Genomic DNA, 17,766 nt, shown 5'->3' with positions numbered 1-17,766 from the left:
TGTTTATGGAGTGTGATCAACCTAATTGTTTATTGAAAAAGAACAATATAATTAAATTATTATTTTTTGGGGGAAATATCATATATAAGTATTTGTTAACTGTACCAAATGGTAGACTATTTTCCACTTACCTAAAGGTTTTTTACGACTCTTTAATTTCATTACAGAACACTGTTATTTTAACGCTGTTAAAATATCTCTATTTTTAATTCAACTTACATACATACAGTGACATACAATGACATTTAACATCAAACAGAAACTAAAACAGAAATTGTGGGATAAGTTTAACATCTTACATGGTACACGGTAAAACATTCAATTCTGCAAATGACTTTTTTAATATGAGAGATGTTTTTATAAACAACTTATTTCTACTAGTTGAATTGAATGAGTCATAAAATATTTTAAGCTCTTTACAGAGAAACTTAAAGGAGAGTGTAATAGAGATTACTCTAGCTTTATGTACATGAAACTTCCCAAGAAGAATTATTACTTTAAATGTGCTGTCAGTTATATATCAGAGTCAGTATTACAGTCCAGTTACAGGATCATAGACTCATCTATTCTCATTATTTTGTAGAACGTATCAAAAACCATCACAGATACCTGTTTCCAAAATTCTTCCCAGTATTTACAATTACAAAATAAACATGTGAGAGTTTCAGATTCACGATTACCAAAAGAACATTGTGGTGAGATATGTTCTTTAAACTTTAGTTTAAAGCATTACCTGGTAAAAGCATTACCTGGATCATACCTGTGCAGTATTTTAAATGAATTTTCTTTACCTTATTTGGGAGTAAAAACTTATTTACTTGCTGACCGGATTTTCTCAGTTGAAGGTATAGAAATGTTCTTTTCTCCATTTCAGAAGTGCTTTTGGGTAACAACTGATATCTCCAGTAAAATACTTTCTGAGATAACACGTCTGAAGAACATCTCTCAATCCCAGCGAGACTGAAGAGAAAATATCCATTGCAATCATTTTCACGTTTTCTCCTTCCTTCTTTCAATTTCCAGCAACTCCATAAAATCATCTTGCTTTTATCCAAACCTCTCGCTCTCCTTCAGTATATCCGTATTTGAGGGTAACTGCCGCCGGTGTTAGTCGGGGTTTCTGAAGGTGGTAAACAATCCCTGCTTAAATCCTCTTCGGGAATGAGTTTAGCATAATCATGCACATGCTTCACACTTTCCGCCATTCCTTCCATTTCTCTCAGGTTATGTTTCGGGAACACGTGAGTTTCGATCGGCGCACGCAGCTAGCCGCGACAGACGTTTAGTTCTAAGAGTCTAAAAGAAGGTGAATATTCTCAACTCAAACTTTAAAAACATTGCAGAATCGTTCAGAAGACACTTGTATAAGTAATGCAAAAAATCAAGGAAGGTAAAACGAGATCTTGCACGAAGGTTAGTGAGAGACAGAAATGGTTCGTCTACACAGACGCCATCTTGGCGTGAAGCAGATGTCTCTGCGGTTGAAAAGGATACTTGATGTATTAGATGTATGATTGATTTTTGATATCAGATGCAGAATTTTGCTTTTGCTTTTTTATAGAAGTGTTTTTGTATGACTTTGTATTTCCCTACTGTATTTCATTTATAAAAGTTATGGTAATGTTGGTTAACAGAGCTAATAAGGCTAATGCAGTTTAGTGGAAGGTTTATGGCAAACTGGCCGGGTTTTGGTGACGAATCTGCAGCAGGTGTCCGGGGCTGCAGTCACGCTGTGTTCGGGCGGAGCAACCATTTAAAAAAAAAAAAAAAACCTTTAAAAATCTATATAAACTTATGAATATTCTCTATGAATTTTTTGTTTAATTAGAAAATATTATGTTTTTCATGGAAGTGAAAAAATTTTATAATTCAGCTAGAAGACTTTACATACTTTACAGACTACAGACTTTACACATTTTACACACTTTACAGACTACAGACTTTACACACTTTACACACTTTACAGACTGTACACAGACTACAGACTTTAGCAACATGCCCTATCTGAAGTGACACGGAATGACTTTAATATGTGTGTGTGTGTGTGTGTGTGTGTGTGTGTGAACCAGGCGGCGTAGTAAATGGGACCAGGCTGCACCATCCTCTGGTGCTCTGGATGCTGCTGCTGCCGTCGCTGCCAAAATCAACGCCATGCTGGTGGCTAAAGGCAAACTGAACCCAGCACAGATCAACACACACACACCCGGGGACACGGTGAGCACACACACACACACACACACACACCCACACCCGGGGACGCAGTGAGCACACACACACACACACCCGGGGACACGGTGAGCACACACACACACACACACCTGGGGACACGGTGAGCACACACGCACCTGGGGACACGGTGAGCACACACGCACCTGGGGACAGGGTGAGCACACACGCACCTGGGGACACGGTGGGGACACACGCACCTGGGGACACGGTGGGGACACGGTGAGCACACACACGCGGGGACACGGTGAGCACACACATGCGGGGACACGGTGAGCACACACACGCGGGGACACGGTGAGCACACACACGCGGGGACACGGTGAGCACACACATGCGGGGACACGGTGAGCACACACACGCGGGGACACGGTGGGGACACGGTGAGCACACACACACACGGGGACACGGTGAGCACACACACGCGGGGACACGGTGAACACACACACGCGGGGACACGGTGAACACACGCGGGGACACGGTGAACACACACACACGCGAGGACACGGTGAGCACACACACACACGCGGGGACACGGTGAGCACACGCACACGCGGGGACACGCACACACACGCGGGGACACGGAGAGCACACGCACACACACGCGGGGACACGGAGAGCACACGCACACACACGCGGGGATACGGAGAGCACACGCACACACACGCGGAGACACGGAGAGCACACGCACACACACGCGGGGACACAGAGAGCACACGCACACACACGCGGGGACACGGTGAGCACACACACACGCGGGGACATGGTGAGCACATGCGGGGACACGGTGAGCACACTCACACGCGGGGACACGGTTAGCACACACACACACACACACACGGGGACACGGTGAGCACACACACACACACACACAGTGTTAAAAATGCCTGATACACTGAATGAGAAAACATGGTCCCCCCTACAATGTGTCTCTTTCTATCTATCTGTCTATCTGTCTGTCTATCTGTCTGTCTGTCTCATCACCCCCCCCCCCCCCCCATGTTTTTTCTGTCCCTCTCTGGGGCTGTTTGATTGCAGGCTGCAGGAGGAGGTGCTAAGAGCTCGGTGAAAGCAAGGGATGACCTGGTGGTGGCTGAGGTGGAGATAAACGATGTACCACTCACTTGCAGGAATCTACTGACCCGAGGACAAACACAGGACGAGGTCAGAGGTCACGCCTACATCACCTCATCACACTGTAGAATAGGACACACGCTACACTGATGTAGGAGACACACACACACACGCTACACTGATGTAGGAGACACACACACACGCTACACTGATGTAGGAGACACACACGCACGCTACACTGATGTAGGGGACACACACACACGCTACACTGATGTAGGGGACACACACACACACACTACACTGATGTAGGGGACACACACACTACACTGATGTAGGGGACACACACACACGCTCCACACTGATGTAGGGGACACACACACGCTCCACACTGATGTAGGGGACACACACACGCTCCACACTGATGTAGGGGACACACACACACACTACACTGATGTAGGGGACACACACACTACACTGATGTAGGGGACACACACACGCTCCACACTGATGTAGGGGACACACACACACACTACACTGATGTAGGGGACACACACACTACACTGATGTAGGGGACACACACACTACAATGATGTAGGAGACAGATGCACACACACTACACTGATGTAGGAGACAGATGCACACACACTACACTGATGAAGGGGACACACACACACTACAGTGATGTAGGAGACAGACGCACACACACTACACTGATGAAGGGGACACACACACACACACACACTACACTGATGTAGGGAACACACACACACACACACTACACTGATGTAGGGAACACACACACACACACACACACACTACACTGATGTAGGGAACACACACACACACACACACACACTACACTGATGTAGGGAACACACACACACGACACTGATGTAGGGGACACACACACACACTACACTGATGTAGGGGACACACACACACACACTACACTGATGTAGGGGACACACACACACACTACACTGATGTAAGGGACACACATTACACTGATGTAAGGGACACACACTACACTGATGTAGGGAACACACACACACTACACTGATGTAAGGGACACACATTACACTGATGTAAGGGACACACACTACACTGATGTAGGGGATACACACACACTACACTGATGAAGGGGACACACACACACACTACACTGATGTAGGGGACACACACACACTACACTGATGTAGGGGACACACACACACTACACTGATGTAGGAGACACACACACACTACACTGATGTAGGGGACACACACACACTACACTGATGTAGGGGACACACACACACTACACTGATGTAGGAGACACACACACACTACACTGATGAAGGGGACACACACACACACTACACTGATGTAGGGAACACACACTACACTGATGTAAGGGACACACATTACACTGATGTAAGGGACACACACTACACTGATGTAGGGGATACACACACACTACACTGATGTAGGGGATACACACACACTACACTGATGAAGGGGACACACACACACACTACACTGATGTAGGGGACACACACACACTACACTGATGTAGGGGACACACACACACTACACTGATGTAGGGGACACACACACACTACACTGATGTAGGGGACACACACACACTACACTGATGTAGGAGACACACACACACTACACTGATGAAGGGGACACACACACACACACACTACACTGATGTAGGGAACACACACTACACTGATGTAGGAGACAGATGCACACACTACACTGATGAAGGACACACACACTACACTGATGTAGGGGACACACACACACACACACTACACTGATGTAGGGGACACACACACACACTACACTGATGTAGGGGACACACACACACACTACAATGATGAAGGGGACACACACACACACACACTACACTGATGTAGGGGACACACACTACACTGATGTAGGGGACACACACTACACTGATGTAGGGGACACACACACACACTACACTGATGTAGGGGACACACACACACACTACACTGATGTAGGGGACACACACACACTACACTGATGTAGGAGACACACACACACGCTACACTGATGAAGGGGACACACACAGACTACACTGATGTAGGAGACACACATACACACACGCTACACTTTTGTAGGAGACACACACATGCTACACTGATGTAGGAGACACACACACACACGCTACACTGATGTAGGAGACACACACACACACACACACTACACTGATGTAGGGGACACACACACTACACTGGTGAAGGGAACACACACACACACTACACTGATGTAGGCGACACACACACTACATTGATGTAGGAGACACACACACACTACACTGATGAAGGGAACTCACACACACACTACACTGATGTAGGAGACACACACACGCTGCTCTGATGTAGGAGACACACACACGCTACACTGATGAAGGAGACACACACACGCTACACTGATGTAGGGGACACACACACACACTACACTGATGTAGGGGACACACACACACTACAATGATGAAGGGGACACACACACACACACACTACACTGATGTAGGGGACACACACACACACTACACTGATGTAGGGGACACACACACACTACACTGATGTAGGGGACACACACACACACTACACTGATGTAGGGGACACACACACTACACTGATGAAGGGGACACACACAGACTACACTGATGTAGGAGACACACATACACACACGCTACACTGATGTAGGGGACACACACACACACTACACTGATGTAGGGGACACACACACACTACACTGATGTAGGAGACACACACACACGCTACACTGATGAAGGGGACACACACAGACTACACTGATGTAGGAGACACACATACACACACGCTACACTGATGTAGGAGACACACACACACACACACACTACACTGATGTAGGGGACACACACACTACACTGGTGAAGGGAACACACACACACACTACACTGATGTAGGCGACACACACACTACATTGATGTAGGAGACACACACACACTACACTGATGAAGGGAACTCACACACACACTACACTGATGTAGGAGACACACACACGCTACTCTGATGTAGGAGACACACACACGCTACACTGATGAAGGAGACACACACACGCTACACTGATGTAGGAGACACACACACGCTACACTTTTGTAGGAGACACACACACGCTACACTGATGTAGGAGACACACACACACACTACCCTGATGTAGGGGACACACACACTACCCTGATGTAGGACACACACACACACTACCCTGATGTAGGACACACACACACACTACCCTGATGTAGGGGACACACACACACACACACACACTACACTGATGTAGGAGACACACACTACACTGATGTAGGGGACACACACACACACACACACACTACACTGATGAAGGGAACACACACACTACACTGATGCAGGCGACACACACACACTACACTGATGAAGGGAACTCTCACACACACACACTACACTGATGTAGGAGACAGATGCGCACACACACTACACTGATGAAGGACACACACACTACACTGATGTAGGTGACATACACACACACTACACTGATGTAGGAGACAGACGCACACACACTACACTGAAGAAGGACACACACTACACTGATGAAGGGGACACACACTACACTGATGTAGGAGACACACACACACACACTACACTGATGTAGGAGACACACACACGCTACACTGATGTAGGAGACACACACACGCTACACTGATGTAGGAGACACACATGCAACACTGATGTAGGAGACACACATGCAACACTGATGTAGGAGACACACATGCAACACTGATGTAGGAGACACACACACACACGCTACACTGATGTCGGAGACACACACTACACTGATGTCGGAGACACACACACACGCAACCCTGATGTAGGAGACACACACACACGCTACACTGATGTAGGAGACACACACACACACGCTACACTGATGTAGGAGACACACACGCTACACTGATGTAGGAGACACACACGCTACACTGATGTAGGAGACACACACGCTACACTTATGTAGAGGACACACACACACTACACTGATGAAGGGGACACACACACACTACACTGATGTAGGAGACACACACACACACACACACCACACTGATGTAGGGGACACACCACACTGATGTAAGGGACACACACACACACTACACTGATGAAGGGGACACACACACACTACACTGATGTAGGGGACACACACACACTACACTGATGTAGGGGACACACACACACTACACTGATGTAAGGGACACACACACACACTACACTGATGAAGGGGACACACACACACTACACTGATGAAGGGGGGACACACACACTACTCTGATGTAGGGGACACACACACACTACACTGATGTAGGGGACACACACACACACTACACTGATGAAGGGGACACACACACACTACACTGATGAAGGGGACACACACACACTACACTGATGTAGGGGACACACACACACTACACTGATGTAAGGGACACACACACACACTACACTGATGAAGGGGACACACACACACTACACTGATGTAGGGGACACACACACACTACACTGATGTAGGGGACACACACACACTACACTGATGTAAGGGACACACACACACACTACACTGATGAAGGGGACACACACACACTACACTGATGAAGGGGGGACACACACACTACTCTGATGTAGGGGACACACACACACTACACTGATGTAGGGGACACACACACACTACACTGATGTAGGACACACACTACACTGATGTAGGGGACACACACACACTACACTGATGTAAGGGACACACACACACTACACTGATGTAGGGAACACACACACACACTACACTGATGTAAGGGACACACACACACTACACTGATGTAGGGGACACACACACACACTACACTGATGTAAGGGACACACACACTACACTGATGAAGGGGACACACACACACTACAGTGATGTAAGGGACACACACACACTACACTGATGTAGGGGACACACACACACACACTACACTGATGTAGGGGACACACACACACACTACACTGATGAAGGGGACACACACTACACTGATGTAGGACACACACTACACTGATGTAGGGGACACACACACACACTACACTTATGTAAGGGACACACACACACACACTACACTGATGTAAGGGACACACACACACTACACTGATGAAGGGGACACACACACACTACACTGATGTAAGGGACACACACACTACACTGATGTAGGGAACACACACACACTACACTGATGTAAGGGACACACACACACTACACTGATGTAGGGGACACACACACACACACTACACTGATGAAGGGGACACACACACACTACACTGATGTAGGGGACACACACGCACACTACACTGATGAAGGGGACACACACACACTACACTGATGTAGGGGACACACACACACTACACTGATGTAGGGGACACACACACACACACTACACTGATGTAGGGGACACACACACTACAGTGATGTAGGGGACACACACACACACTACACTGATGTAGGGGACACACACACTACACTGATGTAGGGGACACACACACTACACTGATGTAAGGGACACACACTACACTGATGTAAGGGACACACACTACACTGATGTAAGGGACACACACTACACTGATGTAAGGGACACACACACACTACACTGATGTAGGGGACACACACACTACACTGATGTAGGGGACACACACACACTACACTGATGTAGGGGACACACACACTACACTGATGTAGGGGACACACACACACTACACTGATGTAGGGGACACACACACTACACTGATGTAGGGGACACACACACTACACTGATGTAGGAGACACACTACACTGATGTAGGGGACACACACACACTACACTGATGTAGGGGACACACACACACTACACTGATGTAGGGGACACACACACACTACACTGATGTAGGGGACACACACACACTACACTGATGTAGGGGACACACACACTACACTGATGTAGGGGACACACATACACACACACTACACTGATGTAGGAGACACACACACAGTACACTGATGTAGGGAACACACACTACACTGATGTAGGAGACAGATGCACACACACTACACTGATGAAGGGGACACACACACACACACTACACTGATGTAGGGGACACACACACACACACTACACTGATGTAGGGGACACACACACACACTACACTGATGTAGGGGACACACACACACACTACACTGATGTAGGGGACACACACACACACACACACTACACTGATGTAGGGGACACACACTACACTGATGTAGGGGACACACACACTACACTGATGTAGGGGACACACACACACTACACTGATGTAGGAGACAGATGCAAACACACTACACTGATGAAGGGGACACACACACACTACAGTGATGTAGGAGACAGACGCACACACACTACACTGATGAAGGGGACACACACACACACACACACTACACTGATGTAGGGAACACACACACACACACACACACTACACTGATGTAGGGAACACACACACGACACTGATGTAGGGGACACACATTACACTGATGTAAGGGACACACACTACACTGATGTAGGGGACACACACACACTACACTGATGAAGGGGACACACACTACACTGATGTAGGGGACACACACACTACACTGATGTAGGGGACACACACACACTACACTGATGTAAGGGACACACACACACACTACACTGATGTAAGGGACACACACTACACTGATGTAAGGGACACACACACACTACACTGATGTAGGGGACACACACACACACTACACTGATGAAGGGGACACACACACACTACACTTATGTAAGGGACACACACACACACTACACTGATGTAAGGGACACACACACACTACACTGATGAAGGGGACACACACACACTACACTGATGTAAGGGACACACACACTACACTGATGTAGGGAACACACACACACTACACTGATGTAAGGGACACACACACACTACACTGATGTAGGGGACACACACACACACACTACACTGATGAAGGGGACACACACACACTACACTGATGTAGGGGACACACACGCACACTACACTGATGAAGGGGACACACACACACTACACTGATGTAGGGGACACACACACACTACACTGATGTAGGGGACACACACACTACACTGATGTAGGGGACACACACACACACACTACACTGATGTAGGGGACACACACACTACAGTGATGTAGGGGACACACACACACACTACACTGATGTAGGGGACACACACACTACACTGATGTAGGGGACACACACACTACACTGATGTAAGGGACACACACTACACTGATGTAAGGGACACACACTACACTGATGTAAGGGACACACACTACACTGATGTAAGGGACACACACACACTACACTGATGTAGGGGACACACACACTACACTGATGTAGGGGACACACACACACTACACTGATGTAGGGGACACACACACTACACTGATGTAGGGGACACACACACACTACACTGATGTAGGGGACACACACACTACACTGATGTAGGAGACACACACTACACTGATGTAGGGGACACACACACTACACTGATGTAGGGGACACACACACACTACACTGATGTAGGGGACACACACACACTACACTGATGTAGGGGACACACACACACACTACACTGATGTAGGGGACACACACACACTACACTGATGTAGGGGACACACACACTACACTGATGTAGGAGACACACATACACACACACTACACTGATGTAGGAGACACACACACAGTACACTGATGTAGGGAACACACACTACACTGATGTAGGAGACAGATGCACACACACTACACTGATGAAGGGGACACACACACACACACTACACTGATGTAGGGGACACACACACACACACTAAACTGATGTAGGGGACACACACACACACACACACACACACTACACTGATGTAGGGGACACACACACACACTACACTGATGTAGGGGACACACACACACACACACACACTACACTGATGTAGGGGACACACACTACACTGATGTAGGGGACACACACACTACACTGATGTAGGGGACACACACACACTACACTGATGTAGGAGACAGATGCAAACACACTACACTGATGAAGGGGACACACACACACTACAGTGATGTAGGAGACAGACGCACACACACTACACTGATGAAGGGGACACACACACACACACTACACTGATGTAGGGAACACACACACACACACACACACTACACTGATGTAGGGAACACACACACGACACTGATGTAGGGGACACACATTACACTGATGTAAGGGACACACACTACACTGATGTAGGGGACACACACACACTACACTGATGAAGGGGACACACACTACACTGATGTAGGGGACACACACACTACACTGATGTAGGGGACACACACACACTACACTGATGTAAGGGACACACACACACACTACACTGATGTAAGGGACACACACACACTACACTGATGTAGGGGACACACACACACTACACTGATGTAGGAGACAGACACACACGCACTACCCTGATGTAGGGGACACACACACTACCCTGATGTAGGGGACACACACACTACCCTGATGTAGGACACACACACACACTACCCTGATGTAGGGGACACACACACACACTACACTGATGTAGGAGACACACACTACACTGATGTAGGGGACACACACACACACACACTACACTGATGAAGGGAACACACACACTACACTGATGTAGGCAACACACACACACTACACTGATGTAGGAGACAGATGCGCACACACGCTACACTGATGAAGGACACACACACTACACTGATGTAGGTGACATACACACACACTACACTGATGAAGGACACACACACTACACTGATGTAGGTGACATACACACACACTACACTGATGTAGGAGACAGACGCACACACACTACACTGAAGAAGGACACACACTACACTGATGAAGGGGACACACACTACACTGATGTAGGAGACACACACACACACACTACACTGATGTAGGAGACACACACACGCTACACTGATGTAGGAGACACACACACGCTACACTGATGTAGGAGACACACATGCAACACCGATGTAGGAGACACACACACACACGCTACACTGATGTCGGAGACACACACACACGCTACCCTGATGTAGGAGACACACACACACGCTACACTGATGTAGGAGACACACACACACAAACGCTACACTGATGTAGGAGACACACATACACACACGCTACACTGATGTAGGAGACACACATACACACACGCTACACTGATGTAGGAGACACACACACGCTACACTGATGTAGGAGACACACACACGCTACACTGATGTAGGAGACACACACACACACGCTACACTGATGTAGGAGACACACACACACGCTACACTGATGTAGGAGACACACACACACACGCTACACTGATGTAGGAGACACACACACACGCTACACTTTTGTAGGAGACACACACACACGCTACACTGATGTAGGAGACACACACACACGCTACACTGATGTAGGAGACACACACACACACGCTACACTGATGTAGGAGACACACACACACACGCTACACTGATGTAGGAGACACACACACACACACACACACACGCTACACTGATGTAGGAGACACACACACACGCTACACTGATGTAGGAGACACACACACACACGCTACACTGATGTAAGGGACACACACACACTACACTGATGTAGGGAACACACACACACTACACTGATGTAAGGGACACACACACACTACACTGATGTAGGGGACACACACACTACACTGATGAAGGGGACACACACACACTACACTGATGTAGGGGACACACACACACACACTACACTGATGTAGGGGACACACACACTACACTGATGTAGGGGACACACACACACACACACACCACACTGATGTAGGGGACACACACACACCACACTGATGTAGGGGACACACACACACCACACTGATGTAAGGGACACACACACACTACACTGATGTAGGGGACACACACACACTACACTGATGTAGGGGACACACACACACTACACTGATGTAGGGGACACACACACACTACACTGATGTAAGGGACACACACACACTACACTGATGTAAGGGACACACACACACTACACTGATGAAGGGGACACACACACACTACACTGATGAAGGGGACACACACACACACACTACACTGATGTAGGGGACACACACACTACACTGATGTAGGGGACACACACACACTACACTGATGTAAGGGACACACACACACTACACTGATGTAGGGAACACACACACACTACACTGATGTAGGGAACACACACACACTACACTGATGTAAGGGACACACACACACACTACACTGATGAAGGGGACACACACACACACACACTACACTGATGTAGGGGACACACACACACTACACTGATGAAGGGGACACACACACACTACACTGATGAAGGGGACACACACACTACACTGATGAAGGACACACACTACACTGATGTAGGGGACACACACACACTACACTGATGAAGGGGACACACACACTACACTGATGAAGGACACACACTACACTGATGTAGGGGACACACACACACACTACACTGATGAAGGGGACACACACACACACACTACACTGATGTAGGACACACACTACACTGATGTAGGGGACACACACACACTACACTGATGTAAGGGACACACACACACTACACTGATGTAGGGAACACACACACACACTACACTGATGTAAGGGACACACACACACTACACTGATGTAGGGGGGACACACACACACTACAGTGATGTAAGGGACACACACACACTACACTGATGTAGGGAACACACACACTACACTGATGTAGGAGACACACACACTACACTGATGTAGGAGACACACACTACACTGATGTAGGAGACACACACACGCTACACTGATGTAGGAGACACACACACGCTACGCTGATGTAGGAGACACACATGCAACACCGATGTAGGAGACACACACACACACGCTACACTGATGTCGGAGACACACACACACACACTACACTGATGTCGGAGACACACACACACGCTACCCTGATGTAGGAGACACACACACACGCTACACTGATGTAGGAGACACACATACACGCTACACTGATGTAGGAGACACACACACACACGCTACACTGATGTAGGAGACACACATACACACACGCTACACTGATGTAGGAGACACACACGCTACACTGATGTAGGAGACACACACACACGCTACACTGATGTAGGAGACACACACACACGCTACACTGATGTAGGAGACACACACACACGCTACACTGATGTAGGAGACACACACACACACGCTACACTGATGTAGGAGACACACACACACGCTACACTGATGTAGGAGACACACACACACGCTACACTTTTGTAGGAGACACACACACACGCTACACTGATGTAGGAGACACACACACACGCTACACTGATGTAGGAGACACACACACACACGCTACACTGATGTAGGAGACACACACACACACGCTACACTGATGTAGGAGACACACACACACACGCTACACTGATGTAGGAGACACACACACACGCTACACTGATGTAGGAGACACACACACACACGCTACACTGATGCAGGAGACACACACACACGCTACACTGATGTAGGAGACACACACACACGCTACACTGATGTAGGAGACACACACACACACGCTACACTGATGTAAGGGACACACACACACTACACTGATGTAGGGAACACACACACACTACACTGATGTAAGGGACACACACACACTACACTGATGTAGGGGACACACACACACACACTACACTGATGAAGGGGACACACACACACTACACTGATGTAGGGGACACACACACACACACTACACTGATGTAGGGGACACACACACTACACTGATGTAGGGGACACACACACACACACACACCACACTGATGTAGGGGACACACCACACTGATGTAAGGGACACACACACACTACACTGATGTAGGGGACACACACACACTACACTGATGTAGGGGACACACACACACTACACTGATGTAGGGGACACACACACACTACACTGATGTAAGGGACACACACACACTACACTGATGTAAGGGACACACACACACTACACTGATGAAGGGGACACACACACACTACACTGATGAAGGGGACACACACACACACACTACACTGATGTAGGGGACACACACACTACACTGATGTAGGGGACACACACACACTACACTGATGTAAGGGACACACACACACTACACTGATGTAGGGAACACACACACACTACACTGATGTAAGGGACACACACACACTACACTGATGAAGGGGACGGACACACACTACACTGATGTAGGGAACACACACACACTACACTGATGTAAGGGACACACACACACTACACTGATGAAGGGGACACACACACACTACACTGATGAAGGGGACACACACACTACACTGATGAAGGACACACACTACACTGATGTAGGGGACACACACACACACTACACTGATGAAGGGGACACACACACTACACTGATGTAGGACACACACTACACTGATGTAGGGGACACACACACACTACACTGATGTAAGGGACACACACACACTACACTGATGTAGGACACACACACACACTACACTGATGTAAGGGACACACACACTACACTGATGAAGGGGACACACACACACTACAGTGATGTAAGGGACACACACACACTACACTGATGTAGGGAACACACACACTACACTGATGTAAGGGACACACACACACTACACTGATGTAGGGGACACACACTACACTGATGAAGGGGACACACACACACTACACTGATGTAGGGGACACACACACACACACTACACTGATGTAGGGGACACACACACACACACCACTGATGTAGGGGACACACACACACACACTACACTGATGAAGGGGACACACACACACTACACTGATGAAGGGGACACACACACTACACTGATGTAGGACACACACTACACTGATGTAGGGGACACACACACACTACACTTATGTAAGGGACACACACACACACACACACTACACTGATGTAAGGGACACACACACACTACACTGATGAAGGGGACACACACACACTACACTGATGAAGGGGACACACACACACTACACTGATGAAGGGGACACACACACACTACACTGATGTAAGGGACACACACACACTACACTGATGTAGGGAACACACACACACTACACTGATGTAAGGGACACACACACACTACACTGATGTAGGGGACACACACACACACACTACACTGATGAAGGGGACACACACACACTACACTGATGTAGGGGACACACACACACACACTACACTGATGTAGGGGACACACACACTACACTGATGTAGGGGACACACACACACACACTACACTGATGTAGCGGACACACACACACTACACTGATGTAGGGGACACACACACACACACTACACTGATGTAGGGGACACACACACACACTACACTGATGAAGGGGACACACACACACACTACACTGATGTAGGGAACACACACACACTACACTGATGTAGGGAACACACACACACTACACTGATGTAGGGAACACACACACACTACACTGATGTAGGGGACACACACACACTACACTGATGTAGGGGACACACACACACTACACTGATGTAAGGGACACACACTACACTGATGTAGGGGACACACACTACACTGATGTAAGGGACACACACTACACTGATGTAAGGGACACACACTACACTGATGTAAGGGACACACACTACACTGATGTAGGGGACACACACTACACTGATGAAGGGGACACACACACTACACTGATGTAGGACACACACTACACTGATGTAGGGGACACACACACACTACACTGATGTAAGGGACACACACACACTACACTGATGTAGGGAACACACACACACACTACACTGATGTAGGGGACACACACACACACTACACTGATGTAAGGGACACACACACTACACTGATGAAGGGGACACACACACACTACACTGATGTAGGGAACACACACACACTACACTGATGTAGGGAACACACACACACTACACTGATGTAGGACACACACACACACTACACTGATGTAAGGGACACACACTACACTGATGTAGGGGACACACACTACACTGATGTAAGGGACACACACTACACTGATGTAAGGGACACACTACACTGATGTAGGGGACACACACACACTACACTGATGTAGGGGACACACACACACTACACTGATGTAGGGGACACACACACACTACACTGATGTAGGGGACACACACACTACACTGATGTAGGGGACACACACACACTACACTGATGTAGGGGACAC

At 48.1% G+C, this 17,766-nt stretch overlaps 1 protein-coding gene across 11 annotated transcripts in view; it reads left to right on the top strand.

Annotated features, from left to right (window-relative positions):
• Window positions 1–17,766, top strand: part of khdc4 (KH domain containing 4, pre-mRNA splicing factor) — a 33,149-nt gene that overhangs the window by 486 nt on the left and 14,897 nt on the right. For 9 of the 11 annotated variants that reach the window (XM_053638487.1, XM_053638410.1, XM_053638332.1 and 6 more), the window contains exons 2-3: window positions 2,070–2,214; window positions 3,265–3,390. In XM_053638487.1, coding sequence (XP_053494462.1) covers window positions 2,070–2,214; window positions 3,265–3,390 — 271 coding nt within the window. Of the gene's footprint in view, window positions 1–874; window positions 1,127–1,223; window positions 1,307–2,069; window positions 2,215–3,264; window positions 3,391–17,766 lie in introns of all 11 variants that reach the window. The other 2 variants (XM_053638724.1, XM_053638797.1) reach the window with 2 other exon arrangements.

This window comes from Ictalurus furcatus, chromosome 1, assembly GCF_023375685.1.
Source record: "Ictalurus furcatus strain D&B chromosome 1, Billie_1.0, whole genome shotgun sequence".
Lineage (NCBI taxonomy): Eukaryota > Metazoa > Chordata > Actinopteri > Siluriformes > Ictaluridae > Ictalurus > Ictalurus furcatus.
This window is presented reverse-complemented; position numbering and strand designations above follow the sequence as displayed.